The sequence below is a fragment of the Grampus griseus genome (genome assembly GCF_964374135.1).
Source record: "Grampus griseus genome assembly, chromosome: 1".
Lineage (NCBI taxonomy): Eukaryota > Metazoa > Chordata > Mammalia > Artiodactyla > Delphinidae > Grampus > Grampus griseus.
Genome location: NC_139017.1, coordinates 151,701,535 through 151,716,154, shown reverse-complemented (window position 1 = coordinate 151,716,154; position 14,620 = coordinate 151,701,535). Strand labels below are relative to the sequence as shown.

At 42.4% G+C, this 14,620-nt stretch overlaps 1 protein-coding gene across 3 annotated transcripts in view; it reads left to right on the top strand.

Moving 5' to 3' along the window:
• MACF1 (microtubule actin crosslinking factor 1) overlaps window positions 1-14,620 on the top strand; it is a gene marked incomplete at its 5' end in the record, with an annotated part of 341,117 nt that overhangs the window by 205,330 nt on the left and 121,167 nt on the right. For all 3 annotated transcript variants that reach the window (XM_082674679.1, XM_082674680.1, XM_082674678.1), the window contains 5 exons: window positions 1,734-1,869; window positions 5,386-10,791; window positions 11,350-11,499; window positions 12,807-13,022; window positions 13,110-13,262. In XM_082674679.1, coding sequence (XP_082530805.1) covers window positions 1,734-1,869; window positions 5,386-10,791; window positions 11,350-11,499; window positions 12,807-13,022; window positions 13,110-13,262 — 6,061 coding nt within the window. The remainder of the gene's footprint in view (window positions 1-1,733; window positions 1,870-5,385; window positions 10,792-11,349; window positions 11,500-12,806; window positions 13,023-13,109; window positions 13,263-14,620) is intronic.

Sequence of the window (14,620 nt, the reverse complement as noted above, 5' to 3'; positions counted from 1 at the left end):
ATAAAATTTATCCATGGGTAGAAAATACAACCTTAAACAGGAGTTGAGACACCTTTTCCTCTGAGGTCTGAGGAAAAGGAGATTAGGAAAGGTATGGATACAGATAAATACGTCAGAAGTGAAGTCAGAAAGTGAGAGAATTAGTGCCCCGTGGTCTGTATTTTCTCTTTGAAATAGGGAGAGAGGTTGTTTGCTGCAAGTTAGAGTGGGAGCCTCCAAAAGGATTGTCAGGAAGCACGGAAGTCCAGTAGAGGTTAGAAACCAGGAAGACCTCTTCTGTTGACACGTGGTTTTGGAATCCCCCCACTAGACAGACTTAGGCTGCATGTGGGAACAGAGAAGTCCAGGGGTTCGGTTGATCTGGGACTGGAGTCTTGTTAGTGAGGAGAGAGTGCAAAGATAATAGGGACTAATTGAGATGGTGGCCTGTGGGTCTGGACTCCAAAGAGAAGAAACTGAAGAAAATGGAGAGGACTGATGGATTAAGAGAGGTGGAGGAGTCAAGGAAGGTTTGGGGAATCTCAGTAAGCTGATGGACGCTTGTAAGATGAATCACAGGATTCAGTCTCAGAAACACCATGTAGAATGAGAAAAGGAATTCAAGATAGTGATAACTTCTGGGGAGAGAGGGATAGGAACAGGGTTGGTGACAGATACACATGGGACTTTAATTCTATCAGTAATGTCTTGTGTCTAAGAAAAGGATCTGAAGAAAATTTGGTAAAATACTACAATAAAATTTGGTAAGGTTGGATAGTTGGGTAATGAGTAAGTGAGAGTATATTTTATTCTTCTCTTTTGTCTCTTTAAGAGATTTTGTTTTTAAAAGAGAAGAGCTGTAGGAGTAAAGAAGGAAAACTAGCCAGGTAGGATTATAATCAGAAGTTACAATCCGATAGTAGATTTTTGAAGTTTAAAATTTCAGAAGTGGACGGTCCTTGCACACAGGGGAACAAGGTCTTGAGGAAAGGAGTGCTTGGTGTGCTGCCGCCATTTCTTCCGCCTTCAGTTTCTGCGCCTTTCACACGGCGTCTGACGGCGCTGTGTTGGGACAAAGCATCCAGAGGTTCACCACCTCTGTGATCTCATAGGAGCCACTGTGAGGAGGGTCCAGGGAAGAATTTACCATTTTCAGTGGAAAACAAATGGCGGTTACTAGCTATGATGACTTGGTACTTTGGGTTTGACTTGCTGCACCTTTCTATATAGTAAGACACCAACTGCTTAAAAAATAATCCGTGAGACAGATACGAAGAGGAGCATTTTAAGATGTGCAGTCTCTTTGGAAAAAGGATCAAACTCTTGAACTCAGCATCCTAGATATGTTTGTAAATAAATTCCTGGCATAAATCCTTAAAAAAGTAAAATAAAATTTCAGAAGTGGAATAATTTTAGATGATGGTAGCCTCCAAGTTTGCCGTGTGTGGGTGGGGCTGAGGTGGTGTGGCGCACATTTGGATCGAGAAGGTCGCAGGACTACAAGCACCGGGTGTTAGATAATTGGTGACGTGAGCATTGACATAAGCAAGAATCATGACTTGGTTTGAGATGGACAGGAAAGCTGTGAGCTGGATGCCAAAGTGTTCAATGAGTATGGAAGAGTGACCGGATGATCCATCATGAACAGTGATGAAGGAGAATACTATCCAAGGTGGCAAAGTCAGTTTGAAGCAATAGAGAAGAGTTTGGGGAAAGGTTTGTCTCTGAAAGAGCTTTCATGCTTCATCTTCCAGGCTCTCAGAAAAAGAGAAGGAACAGATACCTGAGCAGCTGAATGCCCTGAACAAGGCTTACCATGACCTTTGTGATGGTTCAGCAAACCAGCTTCAGCAGCTTCAGAGCCAGCTGGCCCAGCAGACAGAACAAAAGGTACTTCTAGTTTTCTCTCCAGATGTTGGAAGGGTACCTTTTGAACGGTATGCAGGCAGCTTTGCTGATTGGGAGTCATGACCACTAGCTTTCCATGATGAGTGTGACTTAATTTTTAACCTCACTGTAGCAGCCATGTGTCTCGTGTTTCTTCACTGGGGTTCCACGATGTGTTGGTCAGTCAAAAATCACTAGAAGGTGCTTATGGCTAACCCGTTAGACCTGGTTCACTGCTGTGTGATCTTCCATTCCGTGGCAGACCACAGTCAAGGAGAACCTAAATGCTATATTATGTCTGATCAGAAGGCAATAAGGTTACTCTGTGGCATTGTCACTCAAAAGTTGATAGCCAAGAGTTCTGAACATTGGGAAGTAAAGGCTGTGAACCTCTTCCCCCCATACTTTTTTCCCTGTCTACTACATAAATGAGAAATGCTAATTTCCAAAAGAAACTGGTGGATTAGCTGCACTGACTGAGACACTGGTTCCCCTTACCCATTGTCGCCCCATCATGTGACATCTTTACCAGTTCCCTCTCATGTTCATTTCCTGGACCATATGGAAGTTGTTAAGTTCCTGCTGGTTGTCCTCAGTTCTTCCTGGATACGTGTGTGTATATGTAAACTTACCATATTATATACATGTGTCTCTGGGATATATATGTGTGTTTGCCTGCTTGTTTCCTATGTTGTGAAGCAATGGCCGAATTCCTTGGGGCAGCCGGAAGTGAAGCTCCTGTGGCAATCGGATTTGGTCTAGATGTTGCTCAAAATGATATTCATACAAAACATGCTTTGACTCTGGTCATGAAATTTGTGCAACGGGAGCTAGAGTTGTAAAGACCACAATGTAGAACCAGCTGTGATTTATTTGAGAGCAGATTTCCAAAAAGAACGTGCTGGTTTAACATGCTCTGTGTGAGGTAGCCCACTTCTAATGGCTCATCGCTTCACCATATATGGGAGTACGTAAAGAGTTTTAACAATTGCTTGCTGAGAACATTCAGTTCTCATTTTGAAAGGTTAAAAAAGGGGAGAAGGAGAGAAAGAAAGTCAAGCTGCTGAGCACCACTACATTGAGCATGATGTGTCCCCTGTTACCGTTTGTGTGTTTCATGTGAAGTATTGTTCTGATTAACTGACATCCTTGCTTACAAGTTTCACTAACCCTTTGGAGTTTAAGCACAAATGCACAAAGGGAAAAGAGGACGACCTGTTTGGGGTTCTTTTTTGCAAAAAAACAAACAGTCGCATGCTGGACGCTAACACCAAGCTTACACTGTGTGTGCGATACGGCTGAGCTGCTCCGTAAGGCTCTCTCTCTTATCTGCCCAAGGCACACCCTGCAACCCTGGTAAGTAGAAGCCTTTTATGTTTTCTTTCCTCTTCTCCCTCTGTCTTTTTCTGCTTGTTTAGGTCAGAATGCCCATGTTTGGTGGGGCTGAAATGAATTTCTCCGGAGTATTTCCCGAACAGTGATTCCTGCCTCTCCTCCAATTACGAGGGTGTTAGAAAGAACAGTCTTTTCTCTTTGGCTAGACTCCAGGCTTTTTTTCAATACCAGCATTTCTGAGACTCTGTGAACTCACAGAAGAAATTAAAGGTTTCCCCAAAGAATCTTTTCCTTTGTCATATTGTCTGGTTCTGCATAGTCTTTACGTGGATTTTGTAAAAGGAATTTTTCATATATTTCAGAGAGTCACATGCCAGTGGGATTTTTCCTTCAATCTATAAAGACTAGCTAACTTGTAGGTTCACATAGCATACGTTTACCCTATACACGTTAAACTCTACATTCTGGGTCAGAAAACAGAGGGAGGATGAAGAATAACACATAATATTTTAAATAGTGTGGAGAATTCTCAGTTATTCCATTATTTGAACAAATACAGTGAGATGAAGATGCGACCCAGATCTGCTTCCTCATTTGCTGTCTGTTCTGCATCTCCGATAGTGTGCAACTAATCAAGCTTGAAATCCTCAGGGCATGTTTTTAAAATCTGGGGGAAATAGGTTAATGATTTTAAGGATTTCCTTACTATTTATCAGCTTATTTGTTTATTCATCACATGTTTCCTTAACTGCTGGTACGAGTCCTGGACATCCACTGGGCAAAGTACCTGCTCTTATGGAGCTTACGTCTCCCTGAGACAGAAATGAAATGCATTATATAGGAGGCAAGGAAGTGATTGGCAGTTAACGTCAATAAGATCCTCCATGAATAAGTTGAGTTAAATAAGGATCAAAAAGTAACACTGACTAAAGAGGGATAGATAAAAGCATGTATAGAAGACGAAGGTAATGCACACTAACAAGAAGAAGTGGAAAGTTGGAGATTAATAAAAGTGATGAAGTGTTCTAAGTGGTAGAACGCTGGAAAGATTTAATTTCTGAATAACATCATATTGCGATGAAAGGCTTCAAAATAGGAATTCTTCAGAAGCTGTTTTCAGGCTTTTTTGTGAGGGTAATTTTGACAGTGTGTTAAGGCTTGCCTTATTCTCTGTCGTTAGTACCTAACTCCTGTGTAAGATGCAGCTCTACTGTGCTTATCCTTCCTGCTCTTCTGGATCTGACTGGGGAGGCAGTATAATAGCTTGAGATTTAGAGTAAGATCTTGGTTTGATTCTGGAACTCATTCATTTTGTGACCTTGGACAAGTTACCTAATCTCTCTGTACCTCAGTTTCTTATCTGCAAACTAAAAATTAATTGCTTTCATAGGATTGTTGTGGGGGTGTCAGTGCTTAATAAATATATTAAGTGTCCAACAAGTAGTAGCTGTCATCATGATGATTGTACTACCCATTCTAGCCTGGACTAGAAGAAAAGTTATTAGTGGTTCCAGAGTCAAGAGTCCCTAGTCTGCTCCTTCCTTGACTTGCTACTTCCAATTCCTAGAGCTAATTTAACTCAGAGCCATTGCCATGGGACACGCTAGCACTGGCCACCAAGAGTATGACCGCTCCAGTTGCTAAACAGCTGCCTGAGTAATATACACAGGGCCATTTACTGAGCTGCACAGCTGTTGCTGGGCTGCTTAAGTCTCTCTTCGAATCCTGTGGACCCATCGCGCTGAACTCATCGGCAGGGAGGTCCTACTTCAAGAGTCTTCTGCGTGGATTGCAACACTGAGAAGTTGTTGTATGGGGTTGAATTCTCACTTTGGGGGAGCTGGTATGTGTCTGTAGGAGCCTTTGTGGTGATTTAGTCTTATAAATAGCTGTCCCCTCACTTTCACTGCTTGCTACTTTGTAGAGCTTGTCACTCAGATATGCTTAATGCTACCATCCCTTGAGTAATCTGTGAACTTCTGGCCATGTTAAACATTCTGTAGTTTAGAAAAATTCTTTTTTAGCATTAACACTGCCAGGCTTCAGAATATTTCCTACAGGTTGGGGCTCATCCAGGCTGGGTTTTTCTTGTGGTCAGAATTTGATATACTGTAGTTCTTTGAATGATTCTTTTCAACAATTGTGCTTCTCTGATTCAGTGTTCTTTTTCATTTTCTCTTGTAGGGCTGCAGAGCAGTTGCTGGGGTGATTGACCTAGGCACAGTGGAGATATTTCCCATCTTCAGAGCCATGCAAAAGGGCCTCATTGACCAAGACACAGGCCTTGTGCTCCTGGAATCCCAGGTTATCATGTCTGGCCTCATTGCCCCTGAGACCAGTGAAAAGCTGTCTTTGGAGGAGGGCCTAGCCAGAAACCTCATTAATCCCCAGATGTACCAGCAGCTCCAGGAACTAGAGGATGCCCTGTCCTTAATCAGCAGGCTTACTGAGAACAAAGGCCCTCTTTCTGTGGTGGAAGCAATTGAAAAGAAAATAATCAATGAGAAAGTTGGACTGAAAATCTTAGAAGCTCACCTGGCAACTGGAGGTTTCAGTCTCCCCCCTGATGAGAACTGTATTAACCTAGAGGAGGCTTTTCACCAAGGCCTCATTTCTGCCTGGCTTTACTCAGTGTTAGAGTCTCACCTGAGATCATCCAAGAACTTGATAGACCCAAACACAGCTGAGAAAATCGGTTTACTGGCTCTGATGAGGAGATGTATTGTCTACCAGGAATCAGGGTTGAAATTGCTGCCTGTCAAGCAATTGGCAGGGGGAATGGTGACCTTGAAATCAGGCCGGAAGGTTAGCATTTTCCGTGCAGTTCAGGAAGGGCTAATAGATAGGCAGGTCACTGTCCGGGTGCTGGAAGCTCAGCTTTTTGCTGGAGGCATAGTAGATCCAAGAACAGGACACAGACTTACAGTGGGAGAGGCTGTGAGACATAATTTGATTGACCAAGATATGGCCTGTGCTCTTCTCATAAGGCAGCTTCAGACAGGAGGCATCATAGACACTGTCACTGGGCGTAGGCTGACAGTAGATGAAGCAGTGAGCAATGATCTAATAGCTGCTAAGATTGCACTTGTGATTCTGGAGTCCCTTTGGTCATTCATGGGGTTGCTATGGCCCGAGTCCGGAGAGATTCTGCCAGTTACAGATGCCCTGGAACAAGGTATTGTGTCTACTGAACTAGCCCATAAAATCCTTAGTGGCCGACAGCATATTAAAGCCCTATTTCTACCAGCAACTACAGAGATTTGGTCCTGGAAAAAAGCGGTAGAAAATGGTATGTTAGACAAAGATCTTGCCAATAACTTGAAGTCAATTTGTATCCCTGATGTGATGCCCCACATGCAATTAGCAGACTCTTTAGAACGAAGCAAATTGAACACGAATCCTGGAGCGGCAGGTGTGCTGTGTAGCAAGGGCCAAACTGAGGGCATCGCAAGCCATAACGAGAAGCTGCTGTTTCATCTGATGACTCACAGCTATATTAATGTGCGGGATGGACAGAGGCTGCTTCTGTTGGACAATGAGCTGATAGAGGCACTAACAGCAAGAGGTGATCAAGCAGGTCCTCCAGAAGTGTTTGGAAGTGGGCACCAGAGACTAGATGCTCCTGAGAAATTACAAGAATCGGTGAATGTGAAAATCACAGAAACTTTCTGTGATGGGCTGACTGTGAGGCCACATGAGTTCCAGTTTTCTTCTCAGAACAAAGAAGATCCCGATCAGGCAAATTGCACTGAAGCAAAAGGCAAAAAGACCATTGTAGAAACAGAAGAGAACACCAAAAGGGACCTGTTTGTAGGGCAACAAAAAGTGGGAAATCCAAATATTGATACTTTGAAGGTCATAGATAAAGTCAAGTCAGAGTTTAAAAGGCAGTTGTTAGATACCAAAAAGGAAGACCAAATAGAAGTGTCTACCAGAGAAAATGTCAACAAAGGATTTCTCCTTATGGTACCTCCTGAGGAAGCAGAAGATGTGACTTTGGTGGAGGACAAAGATCCTTTTCCTGTTGAATCACCAAAGGAAGAATGGCAGACTCTCAGAAAGACTTCCTTTATGTGTCAGAAAGAACAAGCAGACACACTTGAAACTGAATATACTCTAGGTGAAACTGGAAGACCTCTCATAAAACCCCAAAGCAGAAAGTCACAATTTCAAGTAGAGAAAGCTCTAGTTTTAGAATCGGAACTAAAGTCTGAAAAGGATAAGAATATTCATCTGGGCAGAAAGAAAGCATTAAATAAGACTTGTTTGGGTAGGGATGACCATAAACAAAGTCCAGAAGGACACAGCATGGCAGGTGGTGGTATGATGTTGTTAGAAAAGACAGACAAGGAAGCTAATGGCAGTGAAACTTCCCTGTCATGCAGTCATCCTTCAGAGTTGCTTGAAGAAGCTACCTTAAATATATTATCTACACAATTACTAGAGGGCGGTATCTTTCATGAACAGACAGGTCAAAAACTCTTACTAAATGAAGCAATAGCCCGAGGCCTTGTGCCTAGTCACACTGCTGTGAAACTTTTGGGAAAGCTGAGCATGTTTCGGGGCTTCTTTGACTCTCAGACCTGCGAGTCTTTGAAAACTGAAGAAGTCATTGATGAAGGTCTAATGGATGAGAAATTGTTACACAATGTCCTCATGGCAGACAAAGCTATAAGTGGTGTCTTAGACCCTCGTACCCACACACTCTGCTCTGTGAAGGAAGCAGTTGCCATTGGACTTCTTGACACACAAACAGCCACCAGAATTTTAGAGGGGCAGGTGGTGACTGGTGGAATTGTTGACCTGAAACGAGGCAAAAAGGTTTCAGTAACTTTGGCCTCAAATCTTGGCTTGGTGGACAGTGCTGACCAGACAGAGCTTATAAATCTGGAGAAAGCTTGTAAAGGCAGAGATGCTGAAAAAGCAGTTAGAGAGAGATTAATTAGCTTACAATTGGAAACAACTGGAATTAAGGACCCTGACAGCAAAGCCCCTTTAACAGTTGTGCAGTCCATCGACAGAGGGCTTTTGGAGAGGGATGAGGCCATGCAGTTGTTGACAAAGCAGGTGGTAGATGGAGGTATCATTCACCATATATCTGGGATGAGACTTTCTGTTGATAGTGCCTTTAAACATGGCATTATTGATGAAGATTTAGCCGAGCAACTCAAAAAAGTTGAGAGCTTAAGCCTCCATCAGTTCTCTCATCCTGAAACAAAGGAAACTATTTCCCTCTCTGAAGCCATAAAATTAGATCTTGTTACCCCGGACTTGAAGAGAGAAATCCAAGAAATTCAGGCCTTGACTGGAAGCTTTATAGATCTCATTTCTGGCCAGAGATTGACCTTGGCAGAAGCTGAAAAAGAAGGACTCTTAACTAATAAAGAAATGTTGTCTTCAGGAATGATGAATGGGATTATAGATCCTGAGAATTACAGAATTGTTCCCTATGCAGAATTAGTAAAAAAGTGTAAGATTGATATTGAATCTGGACAGAGGTATCTAGAAGTAATCCCCTTCTCAGACATTAAAGATGGAGCAAGTGACAAAGTACTTACATTGTCTCAAGCAATTCAGCTTGGAAAAGTAGATTTTGCAGCTACACTGAAGGTTCTGGAAGCTCAGGCAAATGCTGGAGGAATTATAGACACTGCCACGGGGAAAAGATTGACATTGGCATCAGCTTTGGAACAGAAATTAGTGGATGAAAGCATGGTCCGAGTTATTGCATCCCGTCAGGTGTTAGATGGAGGAATTATTGACATATTTAATGATCAGAGAGTAACTTTAAAGGAAGCTATTGAGAAAAGACTTATTAGCCCTGAACTGGCAACTATAATCCAAGTAGATACCTTCGAGTCCTGTGATCACCAGGCTCAGAGTGAAAAGCAAGGTGGAAGTGAAGTATGTGAACTAAAGAAAGAATTTCTAAGAAAGGAAATGTTAATTGCTTGCAGTCAGACTGCTGAAATGAGTTGTGGTAAAGGAGAAAGTGAGAAATTATTTCAAATTGAAAACCAGTCTGCGCAGAAAAAGGTTAAAGTGAGAGTTTCTAATGGGGAGCAGGCAAAAAAGAGCAGGGAAATTTCATTAAAGGAATTGGAATGCAAGGGTCAGGTTAGGAGATCTTCTCGAGGTGCTAAAGAATCTTTCAGTGTCATAATTTCTAGTGATGGTAAAGGTAAATCATTGGGCCAAAGTTCAGTGACACACCCTCACTCAGAAATTTGTGATTTGAACCCCAAAGAGGTGGCTTATAATACCATGGAAAAAAATACAAATGAAGAGCAAGAAAAAATAGTGGCACAGACAGAAATTATTTCTCAAATGAAACAGTTTATATCAGGTCTAGATTCTAAAGAAATAAGGGAAAACCAAGGAGAAATTATTTCAGAAGTACAAGAATCAAATTGTGAAACTCTGGGCAAATTGCCTAGGCAGCAGGTTATGCAGAAACCAATGAAAACCAGGGAGAAAGGTAAGAGAGGAAAGAGGGAGATGACTGTAGAAGAAAGTGTCAAAACACGCAAACCAGCAGTTCTTTCAGAAGAAAAGCTGAATCAGGAAACTGCCATTAGAGATGACCATGACTCTAATATAGAGAGTCAACCTGTGGAAATAACTATAAGTGAAAAAGGGAAAGAAACTGATGGGGAGCTGGGATTTTCTGCTGTCGGTGAAGCTGAAGATTCTTCTTCCCAAATGCTACCCAAAGGAATTTCTGTAAGAAATCAAGATGCTTTAACATTCTTCAACTCTAATCAGGTCAGTGAAGGAGATGTGAAAAATTTAAGCCTCTGCTTGACTTTAAAACCAGAAGAAAATTTATCTCAAGAAGTTACTGTTGGGACCCAGAGTGAAATACTCTCTTCTTTGACCCCACAACCTGAAGGATTGTGCTACCAGGAACCAGTTGGAGAAGCCCAAGTTGCAGACACATCCCCAGTTTTCACAACAGAGAAGTCTTTCCGAGGAACCACCAGACAGGAGACCAATTATCATCAAGATTCTTGTGTTACTTTTAAGATTAGGGAAACCAAAGATCTGACTTTCTCATCTAACGAAAGTAAAGAAAAATCATACCAAGAAGTACCTTTTGACTCAACAAGCGCTGTTAAATTGGAAGAAATTAGAGTAGGCTCCAAAGATGTCACTTATTTGGAATTCGCAGACAGAAAGGACCTTCGTCCTCAGGACAACAAAAGTGATGGTGAACGTTGCGGAATTCTTGAATCTAAAATAGTAACAACTCAGGAAATCCCTATAGTTACAGGTGCAGAAGCAGGGTCCTTTGAAGGCATAGTGACTCAGGGAGTTCCCAGAGTTTCAGTGTCTCTTCTCCCAGAGAAACTGTCCAAAGATGTATCTCGAAAAGAGAGTACAGGACAAGAGGATGCCACCATTAGTCCTAGTCCAGAAACCCGTGAAGAAGAGATGGTACCCCTAATATCATACCCCACAATGAAGATGGATGAGAAAACACCACAGGAGAAACTCAGAAAGAGCTCAGAGCCTGGCAGTGAACAAACCCCCTTCATGACTGCACCAGGGGGAACGAGTGTGAACCCGGAGCCCTTCAGGGCTGCCAAAGTAAGTTACCCAATGGTGGGTGGGTATGTGTGTGTGTGTGTGTGTGTATCTGTTATAGCTAATTTCATGCTAAGACTCTTGACAAGATACTGAGTTTTCATGTGTATAATTGTATACATACATACACTTCAGGGCACTAGATGACTCTCTAAGATATAACTTAGTTCATCATCATCTGTTTGTAACATAGTTGTTGGAAAATTAGGCAGTGGCTCTGAATGTCTTTCTGAAATTTGCAAGGGTTTTAAGTTAGACACTAACATTGAAGCTAATTTAAAATACTGAGGCTATGGTACCTGAAGTCAGAATAGGTTTTGAAAGTTTTGCTAAAATGATGCTTATAGATTGATAATTTAGAGCTTCTGCTCCCTGAGGAAATATAATAAAATCGCTTTTTTGTCTATCGATTTGAGACAATTTAGACAAAATAACATATTTTATTTCATTCCACCCAATGTGTAGTAAAAATTTCTATTCTGTTCTAAGACCCTGCCTGCTTAAAAAGCAGACTTAAAGGAGTATGTCAGATTTGAGTGAGTTTTCTTTTTGGCTCCACAGAATGTATTTAACCGGCAGCTCTGCCTAGAACATGATGAGAAGTTGGTATCCTATCTGTCTCTATTACGAGACATTGAAATGAGGACCAAACAAATTCAACCTCTAGAGCTAAATCTGGCAGAGCTACAGGATCTGCTGTGTCAGGCCAAGGTAGGTTCCCAGAGACTTCCTCCAGGCCCATCGGCGTGGAGAAAATAAAGACTATTCAGGAAGAAAAACGTGTTGAGAAACACTACCATTTAATGGACAAAAAATAGATTGGAAAAGTGTAACTAGAGATCTATGAAGAACACCAGGGAGTACTAGTCTCACAAAAGCCAAAGCAGAAGAGACTCAAGGGAGGAGTAGTCGGCAGTGTTAAATGCAGTAGGGAGACTGAGTACAGTGAGGACTAAAAGGGGGTTTAGTGCCTGAGAGTTGCTGGGGACCTTGATAAGAACAGTTACAGTGGAGTCATGGGATATAAACTAGGTTGCATTGAGAATAAACGGGAGGTTGGAAGGTGTGGACAATTAATGTATGTCATTCTTTGCAGAAGCTTGATAGTGCAGGCAAGGGAAGAGAGGTAGAACACTAGCTAGAGGAGATGGACTAAAAGAGGAACGTTTTGAGTGAATTTTTAGGCTGAGTAGAAAGAACCAATAGAAAAGGAGAATTTGAAGTTAGAGGAGAGAGGAAGTGCTGACTGGTGGAATGAGGTCCCTGAGGACATGGAAAGACATAGACTTAGACAGCCTTGAGTGGGAGGAGGAATAGCTCTTTGAAATTGGAGGCTGAGAGTTGTCACAGGATTGGAGTCACGATGAGGACAGAGATTGTAGAGGTTTACCAGTTCTCTCAGTATCTAGAGTATGGCCTTGGGCAGGGGGGCTGAAGGGGAAATGAGGATGATGCCCAGAACAACTACCAAGCTCTTCCACAGCTGGTTTCTGGCTTCTCTACTGAGGAGTAGCTGAGTGGGAAAGCTGGCTTGGGATATTTTTATATGCATTGGTTCTGTTCCCTTGGGCTTTGGAGTGGAAGACTTGTCCTTTGATTGACTTATATTGCATAACATTATTTAAAGCATAATGACACATATACAAAATAACATATACTTCTGCTCTGTTCTTGGAGAGGCAGCAAGTTGTAGTGCGAGGAGCATTGCACTGAGTCAGAAAACCTGAATCCAAGTCTTGGCTCTCTTGCTTACCAGGTGGGCGACCTCAGGGGAAAACAAATTCACATTTTTAAGCACTGAGGCATCTCTACTGTAAACCCAGGATAATAATATCTACTCTGCCTACTTCACGAATTATTGTGAGCACCAAATAAACTAGTGAATGTCTATAAAAACATTTTATAAACCCTAAAGCCTGGGTAGGCTTGAGGTGACAGAAAAATGTGTTCACAGCTGATTCCTAGACAGCAAGATTTCTAGTCTTGATTTTGGAGGTAACTCCACTGTATGCCTTCAGGTGGTAGACAGGGAGCTAAAGGATCTGTCCACGGTGGTGAGTCAGGAACTGGAATGTGTGAATCAGATTATCATCAGCCAGCCTCAGGAAGTCCCAGCTCAACTGTTGAAGGCTCTAGAAAAAGATGCCAAGAATCTTCAAAAGTCCCTCAACTCTGTGAGTGACACCTGGGGTTCCAGACTACTCCACCTCCAGAATGCTGCAGAAGTAAAAAAGGTAGCTTCTTGTTTTTATTCACAAAGGCTCACAAACTCTCGGTAGGCTTGGAGAATTTTATTATCTAATTTGCCATTTATTTCTTAGACTAGAGTTTTAAATCAGTATGAACAGCTAGAAGGCAAACTTCAAGATCTAAGAGCCTGGGTTGGCAATACCCATCTTATTCTGAACAACAAGGAGCATGTCGATGAAACAGATGCCATCGACAGCCTGAGTCACCATCTCCAACAGTGTGAGGTAAGCACTCCACCAGTTCTCGAGCATGTTTCATTTGTCCTTTTGAGTTGTATCAATTTTATTTCTCTGCTAGGCAAACTGGTGTCTGTACTTGCCTTTCTTAGAAAGTCTGACTTTCCATTTGAGAAATAAAGTCAGCTACGTTTAGTTTTTAGTTTTTTTGCAGTACGTGGGCCTCTCACTGTTGTGGCCTCTCCCGTTGCGGAGCACAGGCTCTGGACACGCAGGCTCAGCGGCCATGGCTCATGGGCCCAACTGCTCCGCGGCATGTGGGATCTTCCCGGACCGGGGCATGAACCCGTGTCCCCTGCATCGGCAGGCGGACTCTCAACCACTGCGCCACCAGGGAAGCCCCCATGACTCTTTTTGAATTATGGTTTTCTCAGGGTATATGCCCCGTAGTGGGATTGCTGGGTCATATGGTAGTTCTATTTTTAGTTTTTTAAGAACCTCCATACTGTTCTACATAGTGGCTGTATCAATTTACATTCCCACCAACAGTGCAAGAGGGTTCACTTTTCTCCATACCTTCTCCAGCGTTTATTGTTTGTAGAATTTTTGATGATGGCCATTCTGACCGGTGTGAGGTGATACCTCATTGTAGTTTTGATTTCCATTTCTCTAATGATTAGTGATGTGAGTATCCTTTCATGTGTTTGTTGGCTATCTGTATATCTTCTTTGGAGAAATGTCTATTTAGGTCTTCTGCCCATTTTTGGATTGGGTTGGTTGTTTTTTGATATTGAGCTGCAGGAGCTGTATATTTTGGAGATTAATCCTTTGTCAGTTGCTTCGTTTGCAAATATTTTCTCCCATTCTGAGGGTTGTCTTTTCATCTTGTTTGTGGTTTCTTTTGCTGTGCAAAAGCTTTTAAGTTTCATTAGGTCCCATGTGTTTATTTTTGTTTTTATTTCCATTTCTCTAGGAAGGTGGGTCAAAAAGGATCTTGCTGTGATTTATGTCATAGAGTGTTCTGCCTATGTTTTCCTCTCACACGCCAGCTTTGATCAGTGGTCTAGAGCATGGGTTTGCAAACTTTTTCTATACAGGGTTAGATAGTAAATATTTTAGGCCTTGCAGGTGACCTGTTTCTGTGGCAGCCATTCAGCTCTACTGTTGAAACATGAAAGCAGCCATAGACAGTACATAAACAAATGGTTGTGGACATGTTACAATAAAACTTTATTTATGGGCTTCCCTGGTAGCGCAGTGGTTGAGAATCTGCCTGCCAATGCAGGGGACATGGGTTGGAGCCCTGGTCTGGGAAGATCCCACATGCCGCGGAGCATCTGGGCCCGTGAGCCACAACTACTGAGCCTGCGCGTCTGGAGCCTGTGCTCCACAACAAGAGAGGCCGC